Source organism: Hippocampus zosterae, chromosome 15 (genome assembly GCF_025434085.1).
Source record: "Hippocampus zosterae strain Florida chromosome 15, ASM2543408v3, whole genome shotgun sequence".
Taxonomy (NCBI): Eukaryota; Metazoa; Chordata; class Actinopteri; order Syngnathiformes; family Syngnathidae; genus Hippocampus; species Hippocampus zosterae.
This window is the reverse complement of record NC_067465.1, coordinates 4834440-4852964: the sequence shown is the minus strand read 5'-3', so window position 1 is coordinate 4852964 and position 18525 is coordinate 4834440. Positions and strand designations below refer to the sequence as shown.

Genomic DNA, 18525 nt, shown 5'->3' with positions numbered 1-18525 from the left:
TCCTCAAAAACTATCGCGACAGTTTTTGAGGACTCTTTGTCATGCGCGTGCGATGTTGAGTCTTCCGCAGGATTTAAGGCAACGGTTTCTTGTCTATGCCTCAAAATTGTGCAGCCTCCGCGCCCGCCCGCTAAGGATTCAGTGCAGCAGCGGTCCGGATGATTCCATGCTGATGTTTGCCACTTGGCAGGGAAGCGTGACACTCTGCCGCAACTCTTCACAATTCCCCCCCCCCCCCCCAACTTAATGGTTCGTTATTTCAGCCAAACGCCAATAGAAAACTCACACTGTGACAAAAAAAGAAGAAAAAAAAAAGGTTGTCTGGTTACCTAATTAACTATGCGGCGTGTTCAAGGACATCTCGATGGAAAACTCATCTTGCAGTGATCACATGCCTTGTTTACAAATGGGGGAGAGGAAAAAAATTGAATATGACAGAAATTAATACTACAAGCAGAAATGGTGCGACTGCAGCTTACTTCTGAACACATTCGGAAGCGGAGGTGCGTGGACCCCCCCCCCCCCGTCCCTCCCCCCCCGTCCCTCCCCATCATTCCCAAATGACCTCAAGGTCAAATCCAGCCGGCCAAAAGGCCGCAACTCCTCCTCGCCTTTGTCGGCGAGGAGCAAAGCCACTCCGCCGGTATCCAACGGACGGCCGCCTCCCGCAGCCGCTGGAGGTCCGCCTTCAGCTCTCCGAAGGCCGCGGCGACGTCTCCGTTAACGATCACCTTGTCAAACATGTGACCGTGTTGAGCTTCCGTGGTTTCGGCCGAGTCAATCATATCTTCAAAATCTTCCTCCTGTGGAAAGAAAACGGTCGACTGTTTATTTTGGCCGGGAGGAGGATCGATTTTGGTTATCGCAAAGTCAATTTACGGCCGCACGGAGTGAGTGCCCGTGATGGAATAATAATGGGGCCAAAAATACGTTGCGGTTTGGCCTCAAGGTGACCAAACATCCTCCGGGAAGTTGTTTTAGAAAACACACATCCACAGTGTGTGTCCTTCCTTCCTAAAATTTCAGCGAGCCATACAAACATGCCTGCTCATAAGGTCTGTGTCAAAACTCACCAAAAAAAAAAAAATAGATCCTCATCATCACTGCATTTTGTCTTGACAGCATTTGAAAGAAATTCAAGGCAAAGTTGCGGGCCACTCTTGCGATAAATGAGCGGGTCAGATCTCGCCTAAGGTGCTTGCGTTTTGACACCGGTGAGCCCCACCGACTGGGACGTGGCACATGCAGAGAGTTGAGAGTCAGAGACGGTTTGGCAGCAGCGATTCAGAGTCCTTGTTTTTAACGAGGCCAAGACGCTGTCAAACAGTGAAAGGGACCCGCCCACTTTTGCGGGAAGGAAATGCTGTTTGCTAAAATTCCAACAAATTCCAAAAAGAAAGAAAAAAAAAAACCTCAGACTTCATACCAAAAAGTCTCATGACCCCAACCGCCCCTTGTCTCTTAAATGTCTATCACGTGCAAGGCGTGTCATGTTTTGTAACCTCCGATCGCCCTCGCGTGCCCGAGAAAAGCACTTGACCGCGCAGAACAACCGAGGCGTCGTATCGGGTATTTTTCTTACCGAGAACATCCTGACGTGATTCGGATCTTCTTCGTCGCAGATGAATTTCGCTCTTCTCCTGGTGAGGCGCAACTCCTCGATACGCGGGGGTTTCACAAAAACCACGTAGGGTTTCAATTCGAGTGTGTAGACACGCTTTAGTTTCTGGTGTGGGGGGGGAGGGGGAGCAAATATAGGGGAGTCTATTGTGCTTCTTGTAAAAAAAAAAAAAAAAAATTAAAAAAGGGAAAAAAAACAACAAATGAAGTAAACAATTCTAAAAAATAACCACATGGTAAGTTGCAGTGCTGAAAATCATGTCTCGACTTGACAATGGAATTTCGAATGTTGCGAAGGAACCTACGTAGCATATCTCCTGAAATTTTGCAATTCAAACCACAAATGTCACGGAGGACATTTCAGTCAGCACGGAGTCGGCTGCTTGTGGCTTTTGATGAGACGGCGTTTTGCCGCATGCTCAACAATTTAAAGCTCGCAACTCGTGGACTTGTATGTTGCCAAAATACTCATTTTACTGTTTTGTTGTTGTTATTTTGGCTCATGCCAAAAGCAATAAAAAATATTGCCATTTTGATACCATGGAACGGTGTTGAAGTGAGTTGAGAAACTTCATTTCGACAACAGCTGCCATCTTGGTGCGAGGGACCTATGCCGCAGTCAGTTGAGGGGTTTCATTGAGACAAAATGAATGCTTTGCCGACTTCTTGTGCCATCTGTAGGCAAAAGGGTGCACGTGAAGTGGTGCGCCGGTGCGCCTTGAGCACTGGAAATGCTCCAGTTCAAGTCCGCCATTGCGCTTTTTGCGCACTCAGAATATTTCAGGCCATCCTCAATTCAAAGTCATGTCGATGTACAGTCTTACTTTTATGCTTTTATTTTGAAGTTGACCCTCACGGCGCGTTGCTTAGTAGCGCATGAACAACAGTTGTTGCGCTTAGTAAATTCATTCATTCATCTTCCGTACCGCTTGATCCTCACTAGGGTCGCGGGGGGTGCTGGAGCCCATCCCAGCCGTCTCCGGGCAGTAGGCGGGGGACACCCTGAATCGGTTGCCAGCCAATCGCAGGGCACACAGAGACGAACAACCATTTGCACTCACACTCACACCTAGGGACAATTTAGAGTGTCCAATCAGCCTGCCACGCATGTTTTTCGGAATGTGGGAGGAAACCGGAGCACCCGGAGAAAACCCACGCAGGCCCGGTGAGAACATGCAAACTCCACACAGGGAGGCCGGAGCTGGAATCGAACCCGGTACCTCTGCACTGTGAAGCCGACGTGCTAACCACTGGACTACCGGGCCGCCCGCGCTTAGTAAATGTCGCTCCGAATTTTTTTTTTCACCACTATTTACTCTTTTTCAGTTCAAGTCTACACGTCATGGCAGATCTTATCCGATACTTACACAAGGATGTACATCCAGAAGGCACACTTTGCCCTCAGCCATCACCCGGTAAACCGAGTTCAGACTCGTTCCATAATAGTGGCCTCTGTACGTCCCGTAGTCTATAAACCTAAAGTGAGACGTTCACGGGGGCAGACAAAGACATAAAAGTCAGAAAGGAAAAAAAAAAAGAAAGAATAATGTTCTTTCCTTTCAAAACACAGATGAATATACTATGGAATGACCAACACACATGTCAGGCTGCAATTTCATGTACCTGCGGTTGAGAATGTCCTCTTCGAATTTGTGGACGGATACAAAATGATAATCCATCCCTTCGGTCTCTTGGCTTCTCTTCTCACGTGTGGTGTCTGGAAGGGAAGATGTTGGCAAGCGGATGACAAAAGCCCGAATAATAAAAAGGGGGGCTGGCTCACAGAGGGAAAAATGGGGAGCGGGTTGCCTTTTTGGCCTTACGTGGTACGCTTGTACCGTAGAGGTCAGGATCGGAGAGCAGGAGCCTCCTCTTCAGTTCATTCACGCCAACACCGCTGGGTCCTCAACACAAAGAGCAGATGTCCGTGCTGTTATGTTTTGTTTTGGGGGGTTGTTTTTTTTTTTTTTGGTCACGCCAGATTTCGGCATCTATGTGTTGTCATGTCAACGGAATCCACATGACTTCAGAATCTACTGGCCATTTTTATTTCAATTAAATTAGCATCTGGACTGTTTTGCGAACTAACTTCATCCTCAAGGGCCCGAGACGGGGCATTCCCCCCCCCCCCCGTCCTCTCATTAGTTGGTCGGCGCAAAACTCGTTACAGCCATCATCGACTCGCAGAACACATTTGAGCAATCGGCGCACGTGACCGCATTGAATAATGTCCCGCCATTCGGTTTCTTTTTACGCCACTTATCCGCATTCGGGGCGACGGGTGAGCCGAAGCCTATCCCGGCTGACGGCGACAGGTGGACTACACCCGGAATTGGTTGCCAGTCCAATCGCAAAGGACACAACAAGCATTCACGCTCACATTTAGGACGACTCGGTGACCCTAACATGCATGTTTTTGCACAGCTCTCACTGCTGTGACAGTTTCCAAAATCATCGCCGTTGGGAAATTCCTCTTTTGACTTGAATTTACACGATAGATAAATAAAAAGACTTCATTGAAACCCGGCGGCGGCGGCAGTAAAAATGACTCCGCGCGTGCCAGTGAGCACCGACGTTTTCTTCAACAATAAATCCAGCATCGCATCGGCTTGGTGATCATCTGCGTTTGCCATCAGAATAAAAGAAAAAGTGAGCAGAGCAGTTAGACAGACAGAGCTCTCATTTCATGCTGTTTTTAGTCTGGGAACCATTCTCCAACCGGATTTTTTTTTTTGGGGGGGGGGGTCTTCCTGTGCCACGATTAATGCCCTTGTACCCTCTGGAAAATCCATAGCGTCTGTAACATCTGCAAAGTTACATCGTATCAATGTCATTACTGTGTAGGATGTACAGGATGAACACAGGCGCAGGCACACACATATACGTGTACGTGCACAGGCACACACGCGCACGCAGGAGCATCTGGGATTTTCCTCTCAAGCAGGTTTCTGCCGTCCGAGATTGCATCAGACTCTTTGGAGTGCGTACGAAAATGCGGATTCCTGAAATAGCTGCCTTTCCCATCCCGGGGTCGAACAGGCTCAGCGCATTACAAAATCGAAGGAGGACTCTCCGCCCCCACGCCGCCGATGGCTTTCTCAGCGGTGCTGCGGAACCGGAGAGGAGCCACAATCGGGTGGACGTGCGGAGACTGTCAATTGACCTTTTGGCTTAAGAGACGTGACATTTAAGAGCAGTTGTCGTTTTCACCATCCGATGCGGGGGCATAACGGATGATTGTTTTGTTCGATGGCTTTTCAACCTGGGAAAGGATTCTCTGGCCGCTTCCCGCGTTCAGGGTTTTCCCGTCCATAACTTTCAACGCCAAAAGGCTTTTTTAATGATGACCTCTGGCCCTCGCTGCAGACAGTGAAACCCGGTCCAGAGTGCGGGTAAACTCCAACCCAATTAAAAGAGATTCAAATCCAAGCTGCGTTCGGTCTTCCAGTGAGTCGGAGCACTTGGCTGACATTTTGAGGGGTTTGATTCCCAATCAATTTCATTGGCCTCTGTCCGTTCATCATCGCTCATGTTTCTGGCTTCCTGTCTCGATGGGTTGGGCTTCCTTCTTCTCCTGCCATCTTTTCACACTCGCTATAGGTTGCCTTGTTTAGCGAGCGCTTGCCTTACAGTTGGGCCACAACGTTACGTGAAAAAGACCTTAGGCGGAGTTCAACGTAAACTCTCACGGGAACAAAAGTACATAAAGCAGGCCTGCAAGGATTGGCAGAGAAGCGGAATCAGGGGTGGGCCGGCGCACAACTTAAAATAATACAAACTGTTCCGACGTGACGTTTTTCTGACAGTGTTTATGCGGTTCTGATGGGAAAGGATCACTCTTGCATTCATAAGTAGGAACATAAATCTTAATCAATGCCTTATTTTCTCCCCTTTGATCAATTTCAGCTTCAATAAATGCGGACTTTGCGGTAAATGAAATGCGGGGCGGGGTCAGGGGTCACGGTTGAGCGCACGGCTAATTCTATACAAATCGAATGTTTCGTCGGGATGAAAATCAAAACATTCCTGACGGGAATAGTCAGCATAGACCGGTCCTACTTACCAACCAGGATAACCAGACGGTGTCTTTCTTCAGAATCTTGACGGTAAGGGATGACTTCGATGTACTGTAGGTCGGTGGACAAATAGACTCCTGAACTCCTGAGCTCCACCTTTTGGAACGTGCTGCTTCTTTGACCCAGTTGCTCTTTTTTCCCAGCCGGAAACTCTTTCTTAAACCAGCTGGGATGGTGAGAGAGAGAGGGAAAGAGAGGCTCGTGAGCACTATCGATTCATCCATCCATTTTCTGATCCGTTTCTCCTCACGAGGCTTGTGGGGGGGTGAGGGTGTGCTGAAGCCTATCCCAGCCGTCTTCGGGACACCCTGAACCGGTTGCCAGCCAATCGCAGGGCACACACACAGACGAACGAGCATTCGTGCTCACAATCGAGGGACAATTTCCATGGGGAGGAAACTGGAATACCCGGAGAAAACCCACACAGGCACACGGAGAACATGCCAACTCCGCACAGGAAGGCTGGAGCCGAAATCGAAGCCCTGACCTTTGCACTGCGAGGTGGACGCGGTAACCAGGCGAGCACCGTGGCCTGGTGAGTACGAGGGTTGGTCAATTATGTCATCGAAGGACTCATATATCCACTTTATTTGTTTAATTCCACACCAATGGGCAATGCGTGCAAGGCTGAAGCTGATGTCCAGTTATCCCTCGCTATAACACGGTTCACCTTTCACTGCTTTCCTGTTTCACAGAATTTTTCACGTGCACACCCTCCACAGTGCATTGTGTTCTGCGTCCTGACTGGCTAAGGGAATGTCGACTCGAGCACGAGCTCTAAATGAGAACTCTCCATGCTCGCGCACCTCTCAGTCTGTATTTAATTTCCATTATTTCATTATTGGAGGCGATTCCAAGTGAACGGGGGAGGCCTTGGAAATGGAGGTAGTCTGCATATGACGGCGGTAATTCCCCTTAAATGAAAGATTAAATCGACTCATTAATCACGCCGCTTGTTTGACTTCAAATCTCCACTGTGGCACAATCGCCAACACTTTTATTTGGCCAATCATTTTGGACCGAGTTAACTTTGATGAATGTTTGAGGTGGCTCCAACTTTTAAACAAATGTGACCCCTAGTAAAAGATGTTACGAACAACGCCTTATAAACCATTCCCGCCCCAAATCAGTCTTTGGCACGAAAAAAAAAGAGTGAATATTGGACAAGAGGGGGACTCAGCCCCCCCCCCCCCCCCGAATAAAAGAATAAAAATGTGCCCGTGGTGATTTGTATGCAGCCTGACAGCCAACGTCTGCCATGCGCCTGCGGTCTGGCCTGTCTTTGTCCGCACGCTCCCTTTCATGACGTTAAGTACTGCGCGGCGGTGATGTCGGCCGGGCTTACTCTGACATGGGCTGTAATTTGACTTTGTAAGCATATCTGTCTGTTTCCTCTCCTTACATCGTGACAAGCGTTTTGGTTACATGGCACGCGAGTTCAAGATCCGACAAAGTGACCCCCTTTGCTCAGAGTCAAGGCAAGTTCCAGAAGAAAAACATCTTGTCATTGTCACCGCGGCACTGCAATTGCCCTCCGTGACTGAGACGCTGTCGACCGGAAATTTTTTTTTTTTTATAAGTAACTGCTGTTGTGTCTATTTTGCAGGATGAAAGAGACTGTAGATTTCAGATCCACACAAGAAGTCATTGGATAGGTCTGACGACCGGGAAAATTCTCGGCTTGTTTCATCTTAACCAGAAACGGTTACCGGCAGCCGGGAATTCCACGATGTGGACAGCAAAACAAGAAGTAATCCGGAACATAGGATAAACTCTTCTAAAAACTAGAGAATACCCTATTGGGCATCGTCCAGTCGTTTGTCGTATCCAAATTTTTGACTGGTACGCAAAGCACTAAACAAAGTGAGAACCCGGTCACCCCGAATTAAACGGTTTACTGCTTCTCTGAGGAGGCGGCATAACTTGATAACATTTTAAGAATTCCAAATTCCATTTTTTTTGTCTCCAGAGGCTTTCTTAAAATAGGGGCAAGGGTGGAGAGCAATTTCAGGGACGGATCCAAAATGTCCAGTTCAACATTATGCACGGTCAAAATGATCTGTCATGATCAAGTCATTTATCGTTGACGGTAAAACGAGTTACCGTGTTTTCCAGCTGTATAAGGCGGAAAATACGGTATACGACGTATAAGGCGGACCTTCAATGAATGACCTACTTTAAAGCTGTTTTCGTATATAGGGCGCACCACATTATAAGTTAACCATCCACTAGATGAAGCTAAGCTAAGGGGAATACAATACAATGCAGCTTTATTGATATTTTGCTTTCTCAACCGCTGAAGCTGTCTCAGAGCACTTTACAGATCATTTAAAAAAACTACATCCAAGAAATCAGAATATTGATCCATATACAAGGCGCATCAGATTATAAGGCGCACTGTCAGCTTTTGAGAAAATGTAATGCTTTTCGGTGCGCCTTATAGGGAGGAAAATGCGGTCCTTTCTGCCCTCTCACCACACCGATCCAAAATAATGCAGTCTCTTGGACCCATCCGGCCTGAGACGCGATCGAATAAGTGCGCGCTGCTATTTGCGCGTCGTTATCATGCAACTTGCAAGGTCCTGGCTGGATGAGATATTTTACAGTCAGGAATGGCTCCGGTCGCTCATGTGAATCGACTTTCTTCGCTCACGTGCACGCATGGCAATCGGCACAAACATCATCTGCAATCCATGAGCTGGAGACAGATGGGGAAACTGGTGGGCTCCAACCACATTTGCTCTTCTGGTCCTTTCCCTTAAATCGTTAAAGCCATAAAATGCTTCATCAAGATGAAGCGGCCTCATATATCTGTTTTTCTTGGTGACTGTACTTGTGACTTGTCATGTCCAATTGCCCCAACTTGTATTGTGCTCTGTTGCGCAAGTCCTCTTTCCAATATCATCGGGATTTATGTGGAACAAGTCAAACATCTTACCAATGTGGATTCCAGTTATAGCTCCATAGTCAACATCCTCGTCAATTGGAAAAACTAGAGTGGGAGAAATCACGAACATCAACCTCTGAAATTTCACACTCAAAGTATTAGCACATGTTCAAACTCAAGTCGACAACTATTTTGCTTTGGAAATTCTAATTATGGTTGGATTGAGAAACGCTATCCAAAATTTAGGAACATTAATAACGACATTACTCTTAGAAAGTGGTTGAAACATTCCACAGAATCATCCCACATGTTGGGGGAGAAAAATGGAGTGGCAACATTGCAAGATGACTTGTTTTGGAAATTAAATCCCAAAGAAAGTCAAACGGTGTGATTTCAAAATGGACGTGTACCCCAAAAGCTGATTGCTCCGTACAATTTGGAATACAAACAAAATGTTGGTTGCCCCAAATGTGAAACCAAATGGCAAATCGCTTCTCACGCTTCTACTGGGGTGGAAAAAAAACACTCGACTACAAAGAGCTGAAAACAAAAGTCCATCTGAATCCAAGTAAAGCTACCGTCATGTCGAGTTCTATGTAACTATGGCGCCACATTTAAAGGGAAGGAGAGGGGCTGCTTTGATTGGCTAAGATTAAAGTTAGCTGTGACCACTCCTACAACAGCGCAGCCCCCCTCATTACCTGCATAGCCCTTCCTTTACTAATCTGTCAAATTACCAACAGCAGAGCTGCGCTGGATTTATGCTGGTCATGAATACAAAGCACCTTCCTGTTGGCTATTATTTGCATGTCTTTACTATGTCGACCAGCATCACGTCGTGGATTGTTTTGACATTGGAGGTTGTACTGTATTTTAGATTCCCAATTGTTGTTGCAGGTCAATATACGTGTAAACTGCAGGTACCTTTGCCCTCATCTGCAGCGCATGTGGAGGAAAGAACAACAGTGAGTACAACGGAACAGGTGTTTTTCTGACCTGAACTCCCCTACACACACACACGTCGAGCGTTCGTATTTAGCTTATGAGCTGGAATTGAAATGTGTTTTGCTCGTTTTACCGGTGATGTGGAAAGAAAATGTTCGCCGATCACCTGCTGCCTTGACTTGTTGTCGTTGGAACAAGGTTTGGGGTCGCTGCAGCGCGACTCTCCTGAAGATTGTTCATTGCAATTGGTTCAAATGTTGGTCAAGCAAAAACGGTTGCACGAATAACCAAAAAGATGGAAAACATCACCTCTCCTGGAGCTGCTGCGAGGGGATAAGCCCCGCTCGTGCGTTACTACCCCCGACATGGCACGCTTGCCACCAGGTGTCATCCTCCGTGGCGACGATCTGGAGGATGTCGCCTCTTTTAAAAGCGATGGCCGCGTCCTGGCACGGGACGGCCGGATCCTCACTCGGGCTGTAGTCAAAGAGAGCCCTGACAAACAGCTAGGAAAAGAAATTTCTTTTTTTAAAAACGACGACACTGACAAATCTCACAATATCTATCTTCAGACGTATTTGTTTCCCGACTTGGAAAACGATCACAGCCTCGTCATCCGACATATAAGCTTAGCATGGCTCTGAGAAATGATCATTTGTCTTCGTCCGTTGCAATAGAGTCACTTGAGAGTTTCCACGAACTGTCGAAATCGTATGCATAAACGCACTGGTGGTCTTGGGGCCGAGCCTGTCACGATGCGGCGGCGGCAAACACATGACATGACACTTTTCGTAATCTCCTTTTACTGTAACCAGATGGGCAGTTGTGCGCATAAAAAAAAACCCACAATGCGGGTCTCATGTCAAAATGAAGACCACAAGGGAAGATGTCATTTATTGTACCTTCTTGGCGGATAACTCTTCTTGCTCGGAGAAGGCAGGAACAATGGTGAATGTCACGTCACCCCGAGAGCGTGCCTGCACACCATTAGTGACAAATTAAGGGAAATATGTCCGTTTGTTATTTTGTGACGCTGGTTGAGTGATACTCCTCATGTTTTTGTTCGCGGGTCATGAGAGTGCATAACTCAGCGTTGAGAAATAAAGCAGAGGACAGGGATAAAAAAAAAATCTTAGGCAGACCTAGATCTGTCAAACATGTCAACAAAAAAAAAGCGGGGAGTAGTACCCGCAGATGGGCAAAAAAAAAAAAGGAAAAAAAATGTTCAAGTGTCTTTCTAAAGTGTTTGGTCAGCCTCACTGTAACTTGGCAGAGTTTAGAAAAGGCTACTGCAGTGATTCCAAAAAAATTTTGTTTTTTTTGTTGGTTTTTTTTTATCATAGTCATGGAGAGTGTCGTCTAAAATCTGCCTTATGCACGTTCCGACTCCGCAAAGTAATTGTATTTTACGGCTTCTATTAGTCTGCGGCTTCTTTCTGCACGGGTATAGCGCACCAAAATATACAAACATCCGCTCAGCGCGACAATGAATCATTTGTATCTAACGTGTATACGACTTAATTTTCTCATATGCCGTTTTTCTAAAATATTGTCCACGTAATTCATTTGCCGGCCGTCTACACGTCTGCATTTTCCAAGCTCAATAATAAACATGAAATGTCAGGCACATTTCACACAAATTCTGAGGAAAAGCCCATTTCTTGGCAAATTCTCTTCACTTTCAGAATCCATTAAAACCTTTTTCGTCAACGCTGAGCTTACCATTTCTTGGCTGCGTAGCTTCAAATTCCCAATGTTTCATATTTTGTTGCCTCCATAAAAAAGACCAAACCGAACATGAAATTAATCTTACTGACACGTGTTGTTTGTGTAGCCAAAACAGGAAATACTTTGTATGCTCTGTCTTGTGTTGTCCAAAATTTTTAAAAACTCAATGAGACATTTTGCTTCGTGACACAACTACAGGATAGTTTTGTCAGAAACACTATCCAGTGTGCTAAATGTGGGTTATTCTTTGGTCAGACCTCGCACGTTATACTCCGGCCTTGATTAAAAATGAATAAATTAAAAAAAACAAAACAGACATACACACACACAAGGCTGGCAACACGGTCATATAATCTGAAACGAACCAGCAGGGGAAGAATTTCTTTCGGCTTCCTGCGATCCACTGCGACACCGTTGACTTCTTTTAGCTCATCTCCTTCGTGAATCAGGCCTTCAGAGTGGAACGTACGGTACATTTCATGAACAGCAGTCAAGTCCCGTGGAAGGCACTCTTTCATTAATCACGTATTTGTACCAGGAAAAAAAAGACTCAAGAAGTCCAATTAAAAAAAGTCAAAGAATTAGCATTCATGATACTACTGCTCAAAATTGGAGCATTTTCACACGCACTCTTGGTCGCATGTGTGCGACCAAGAGTTCCCTTGAGAGACCAAGAGAAGATTATCCCGAGTTGCTGTTAAGAGTTAAGTGTCTGTATTGAGTGCCTCCCAAGTCATTCACCACAAACGAAATGACACGGGGAAGAGTTTGCTAACAACGCGGTCACCAGATTAAGCTAGCAGTTAGCCTCGCTTCATCTCCCACTTCTTTGTATATTTTGTTGCAGTCTGGGATGCCAGACTTATTTGTACACTGAAAACCAACAACTTGGGAGTCAAAACCAACGGTACAAAACAGATTTGAATTTGGGGACTCCAAAATGTATCACTGACACTTCCATAAACTTGAAGCGAAGCTTACCGCTCTTGTGGGCAGCGCCTCCTCGCATGATCCTCGCCACCACAATCGCCCCGGTGGATTGATCCCTCTTAATCGTCGCACCCTCAAGGGTGTTGATATGGGGGGGGTGGGGGGGGGGGGAATACGATGAGTTTGAAATAAATTACATGGTGAAAATAACGTGTCGCAAGTCTCATTAGAAGTCGCTTCATTCCAATGAAAGATGATTTCTATCAAGGCGGGGATCTGCATTATTTTCAATAAACGGTAAAAGTCAAGAGTGGAAAATGCCTCTTGTGTACTGGACAACAATCGTCCCAGACTGGGGTGTAGTCCCGTTGTGTGGAAAACTGAAACATGTTGGATCAATCAAACCGAGCATGTCAGACAAAGGTCACGCTCTTTCCAGTTGGGTTTTGGGATCTATACAAGCGTCTGTTCCCCATTATTGGGTTGAATCTTCACTCGTAGAGTAAAGAAAATGGCCACTCGTTAGGTGAATTGCCGCATTCTCCAATTTGCGCTCGACGCCAATCATATTTTTCCAGATTAGTAAATAAACTCACTTTGAAGAGGTATCTTTCAAATGAGCGCGGCGAGCATTTTGTTGAAATCTTCCACTTCTCTCAAATCCTCTTAACAGATGTCAAAAACATTTCATGGGGAGTCAGACGATATGATAAGAAACAAATGCTTTACTTTTGATGAGGATCCGCGGGGCTTAAATATGTTGCGGCCATTTGCTAATGAACTACTGGATCCGCTCGTGGAACAAAATCTGGGAAATGTTACTCACAGCAGACAATCACTAGAAGAACTTTATGAAGACCTTGATCGACATTTAAGTCCACCAAATTCAAGTCCTTTTCATTTAAAAGGGGAACAACAAATTTAGAGGACTTTGTGGCCTTGGTGGAGTTGTGTTCTTTGAACTTTCATCCCTGTTTGGTCCGGTCCCACCTGATCCAGGAAATTTCCAGATACAAGTGACAATAGTTTGGACCACGGCGGAATAAGACATTCTGGTAGGACCAAGAAAATTAGTCATGATTAAAGACCGGCCTTGGACGTTAATTCGTATCAGACGCGGCACAGGAATTATCTCAGTTTAACGTTAATGCAAAGAAACCATCGAGTGATTTGCTAATGTTCACTCGGTGCGGTGTTGTCGTCATAGAAATACTTTTTTTTTTGGGGGGGGGGGGTATTGTACAGTAAATAGCTACTGACCAGCGGCTCCTTGGTTTTGACCAGACTGACAATCTTCACTGAATCTTCTTCCTCGTCAATAATGCCTTCGGGTACTTGAGGTAGAGTCGGCTCGTAAGCTCTCTGAGCTACTACGTCGTGGACGTACAGAAGACTCTGTCCAAAAAAAATAACAAAACCACAGCGTAATGTGGAGGATGATCGTTTGACCTCGCAACATCTAAACAATCTATTTCGAACGTGTAGGCGTATAAATTAGAGTTAGGAAGTTGGGTCAATTTAGAAAAAGACTTACTGACGACTCAGAGGCGCTTAAATGAATGCAAACATTTGAACAGGTTCTCGTGGCCTGTCGGATGGCTGACAGAAAATGAGGACAAACGCGGCACTTTCCGCTAGCAACATGCCAAATGTGATTACGTTGGGAATGCGCGACCAGCTTGCGGGCCACCTGAAAGAACGCCGCCGAGTGGGTCCGCTCAAACATCGTGTCTCGCGTCACGCGCTGAGCGCAGAACTGCTAAATATAAACATTGTATTGGTGATATGTTCGATGAAGTACCAATGGCCCAGACAGGTACTCAATGTGCCCCGTCGACAGTCCTGGATTTGTTGCAGGAAAAAGTTGCGCTGTGCTGGAAATATTCCCGATGCAAATTTCGTCCATTACCATACAGGGAATTTAAATATCTGCCCGTCATCGTGAACAATGACCCAGCACGTCTGTCGGCTGGTGGACTTGTTATCGCACTGTACATCGACAACCTCTCTGCTGAGACGCCCTTATTACCTGAGATGTCCCCCCCCCCAAAAAAAAACTTTCATTCACACTATATTGAACCATGGCGTCTCTCCTAAGTATGCTTGCGTCCCCGAGCTTCAAGCCAAGAACAAGCAGGTCATTAAGACTGTTCAAACAAACTTGCTAGTTGTCAGTTCACTCGTTGGAGTCAGGACACGAGTCTGAGTGGGCCTCCGCATCAGTTAACACTAATAAACACGACTGAGAGGTTCGGCTTGATCGAAGGCAGCAACCCCCTCATTCGGAGAAAGAGGGCCAATCAATTTGAACGTATTTGTTATTTCACATGACCCATAGAAGAGGGGAAACTGTCGGAAAGCAAGTGTTAAAAAGCATTTGATTGCACCGGTCGAAGCTCGCGACGTTAACGCTCTCGCCGGGAGCTCGCAGGTCAGAAATCGGGCCTTCAGCTTACACGAAAATTTTTTTGACAACTTCTTCAATTGGGCGGCCCGGTAGCCCAGTGGTTAGCACGTGGGCTTCACAGTGCAGAGGTACCGGGTTCGATTCCAGCTCCGGCCTCCCTGTGTGGAGTTTGCATGTTCTCCCCGGGCCTGCGTGGGTTTTCTCCGGGTGCTCCGGTTTCCTCCCACATTCCAAAAACATGCGTGGCAGGCTGATTGAACACTCCAAATTGTCCCTAGGTGTGAGTGTGAGCGTGGATGGTTGTTCGTCTCTGTGTGCCCTGCGATTGGCTGGCAACCGATTCAGGGTGTCCCCCGCCTACTGCTTGGAGACAGCTGGGATGGGCTCCAGCACCCCCCCCCCCCCCCCCCGCGACCCTAGTGAGGATCAAGCGGTTAGGAAGATGAATGAATGAATGAACTTCTTCAATTGTTCGTACAACACACTTGCGAGACGGAATCCCCGCACAAGGTGCGTTTTCAAAGTCACCTTCCAAATTAAACACACTTAGGGAATGCGTGAACTGAAAACAGAACTGCAGCTAGCCGCGGGCTCACCAAGGAGCCGGAACTCCAGCCCGAGCTCCATAGGGGGGCTGCGGCGAACCGGGTTTTTATTTTTTATTTTTTTGTTAATCATCACAGGGGGTCTGTGAACCGTACTTTGTCTTGTCACTCACCTAGAACCTGTTTACCAAGGGGAATAAAGCCCCCCGGCAACTTAGCTCCTAGGATCCTTGGGACACACAAATCCCTCTACTAATGAGGGGATTGAAGCAAATATTGAAAAAAAAATCTCATCTCATCTTCCGTACCGCTTGATCCTCACTAGGGTTGCGGGGGGTGCTGGAGCCCATCCCAGCTGTCTCCGGGCAGTAGGCAGGGGACACCCTGAATCGGTTGCCAGCCAATCGCAGGGCACACAGAAACGAACAACCATTCGCACTCACACCTAGGGAAAATTTAGAGCGTTCAATCAGCCTGCCACCCATGTTTTTGGAATGTGGGAGGAAACCGGAGCACCCGGAGAAATTCCACGCAGGCCCGGGGAGAACATGCAAACTCCACACAGGGAGGCCGGAGCTGGAATCGAACCCGGTACCTCTGCACTGTGAAGCCGACCTGCTAACCACTGGACTACCGGGCCGCCCTAAAAAAAAAATATATATATATATATGTGTTATGTATATAAGAAGGCTGAACAACGGAGGCCAACTTCATCAAAACTGCACCTTGACGTGAGGTTTACGAAAGAGGACGAGAAGGTCTTTGACTTCCTCTCTCCACTCATGGTCAATCAGATCTTCATAGAGCTGGAAATAGAGAAAACAGAGCGCGCGCTTGAAAAATGGCAGGTTATATCGATTCCAATACTGCAGCCTGGCGCTCAACTCAAGATGCAATACGGGCGAGGCGAGAACCGGAAGATTGAGTGAGATTAGGCGACGGGCCCCATTCAACTCGCCGCAACTCACCTCGGCCATTGTAGGAAAAATAAAAACGAACCGCCGGCGTTTTCAAGGCTAGGCGACAGCTGCGGCGACAGATTAAAAAAGAGCAGCCTTGACCGACAGGCGGTCGGTGTGTGCGCGCAGTCGCCCGCTTGTCAAGCGTGTTACTGTAATGACTTGTAGTGCTTCAAGATGTCGAGGCGCACTCTGGAGACGCAAGTATGAAGGTCATTAGTTTCCACTGTGAGCAAACGGGAGCGTCTCTGAGGGGAAACAGGCCCACGCTTTGGCCATTCCAGTAGGTCTTGATGATTTAAGCCAGGCAGAGAGTGGCTGTCGGATGAAATCAGGAGCAATAAGAGTGAGGCGAGGATAAGAGTTGATGGTCAAGATGGAAAAAAAAAATGGCAGGAGTTGCTTTTTGTATGACAGGGTGAAGAGAACGCATGCTGGGAAAGACCACTTTGGGGTATTCATGTTGAACGTGTCGATAAAGAGGTGGCTAGAAAAGACGAAGATGCATATCACAGATGGGGGGTGTGCCACTTTGGGCAAACATGGTGAGCGTGTGTGTGTGTGTGTGTGTGGGCCCTGTCACTTTGACTTAAATGTGAAATTAATTGTGGTCCTCCAAAGTGAAACATGACACAAAATGAGTTTAGCGGCCTGCACATTGTCCTCAGTGACCGAACTCACCGCATCCAGATTAAAAATGACGCCGTATCTGCTTCCAGACACAATTCGCAGAGTTTAGGGATACAATTTCCTGCGCTCCATTCATTGCTTCTGCGTGACAGTAAAAGCCATCTATTCGGAGAAGGAAACTATTCAAACCATGACAAATCTTTCCCGATGCCTCTGCAGTCATCCCGTCATCTTTCGGCAGCGTGATCGTCTGCAAAAGATGTTTGGGGAAAGAGTCGCTTACATGCGAGGCCAGTCCGGCTGCACACTCTTGGACGGGAGCGGGTCCTCGTTTTACAAAGTGCCTAAGCCGCTCGTGGATCTGTGGGGAGACATTCAAAGTATGAACAATACATATATATCCCCTGCGCTTAAAGTGCATGGAATTGAACGTACTTTTGGAACTGCCACAGGTGTGAGTCAACTACTCAAATGTTCATGACTCAACTTAATGCTACGCGAAAAAGCACATCACTGTCGTTCTTTTCCGAGTCTTTATTCAAATTTAATGTAGTGGTGATTCATTCATCAATGTTCTTTTTATTAGGGAAATATTGACTCTTCCAGACGCTGGAAGCTGGAAACTGGGTCTGTTTGCCGGAGTTTACGGATTATACAAGAACACCTCTCCTCATTAGTCTGACATCTGCCCCTGATGCATTGCTCAGTGCTGTGTGTACGTAAGTAAAGATGTATTTGTTTTTAATATCAGTGCATCAGGTCATACATTGTGTGATTGAGTGTGTGTGTGTGTGTGTGTCTTTGAAATTTACCAAAATCAGGACAAATGAATGCTGCTTTCACTCTTATTTGATATTTAAGGCCTGATACGCAATATTTTGGGCCTTTTGAATGGAATGCCATATGTTTACATGGTGAAAAAAAAATCAAAGTATGCAAATGTGCGAGAATCTTTTTAATACAAATATAACATCACCTTAAAAAGCAGGTGGAGCTTCTTCTCCATCAACGTGCTGTGGAGGAAGCGGTAGTCCTCCTCTTGGTCACTTTGAGACAGAGTGCCAGACATCACTGTTGGAAACGGAAATGTCAGAGTAAAGGTACATTTAAAATGTTAAGATGGAAGAAGTCCCGTGATGAAAACAGAAAATCCCAAATGTAATTCTTTGCAAATCAATGATATAGGCGTAAGTTCACGTGGCGTCCAATTCCGACATACCCTCTTTATGCTGAAATATTTTTTCACACTGAAAAGTAAAACAAAAAGAAATCAATGAAAACGGTGATTATTTTTCAAGTCATTTAATATCCTGACATGAAATATGTACTCAACAGTCAACAGTAAGATAGGAACGAATAGTTAAATATCCCAACTTGTGGGATGTTACTGCCCCCTACTGGTTGTACGATATAGCTCAGCAATGAATACATTGTTGGAAGGTTCTTGTGTAAGGTTACTGTAAATGTCCAAACCAGAGTGAGACGTGTTTTAAAGTAAATAGTTCAATGAAGTTATACACAACTGCAAACGCACTTAAAATAAACAATTTGTAAATGTCAACATAGCTGACTATTTCAATCCAAATGGAGCGGTATTATTTTAGAAAAGGCCGACTTTTGAATTGTACAGTATCTAGTTAGATATAGTGCATGTGGTCATATTGCAAGGGCTCGCCTATGTGCACGCCATTGTAAAGTGAAGAAAAGTCATGCAGAATCACGCTTACCGGTCAGGATGAGGATGCAGATCACACTGTTTTCCACACTCACTTGCACAGGATTGTGGAGTGTTCGAGCC

At 46.2% G+C, this 18525-nt stretch overlaps 2 protein-coding genes and 1 long non-coding RNA gene across 6 annotated transcripts in view; 1 reads left to right on the top strand and 2 right to left on the bottom strand.

Moving 5' to 3' along the window:
• Nucleotides 1-18525, bottom strand: part of dis3l2 (DIS3 like 3'-5' exoribonuclease 2) — a 129251-nt gene that overhangs the window by 105142 nt on the left and 5584 nt on the right. The window lies entirely within an intron of this gene.
• LOC127616490 (MAGUK p55 subfamily member 7-like) lies at nucleotides 562-18501 on the bottom strand. Its single transcript, XM_052088100.1, is given in 19 exon segments — nucleotides 562-803; nucleotides 1583-1726; nucleotides 2988-3096; nucleotides 3244-3337; nucleotides 3444-3524; nucleotides 5684-5750; nucleotides 5753-5862; nucleotides 8635-8688; nucleotides 9508-9519; nucleotides 9695-9753; nucleotides 9838-10034; nucleotides 10431-10505; nucleotides 11622-11707; nucleotides 12238-12319; nucleotides 13447-13581; nucleotides 15864-15944; nucleotides 17011-17088; nucleotides 17704-17798; nucleotides 18455-18501. Coding segments are annotated over 18 exon segments (1788 nt in total). The 5' UTR covers nucleotides 17797-17798; nucleotides 18455-18501; the 3' UTR covers nucleotides 562-572.
• Nucleotides 3746-4269, top strand: LOC127616499 (uncharacterized). Its single transcript, XR_007967125.1, has 2 exons — nucleotides 3746-3901; nucleotides 3936-4269. It is a non-coding gene; the product is annotated as an uncharacterized LOC127616499 (long non-coding RNA).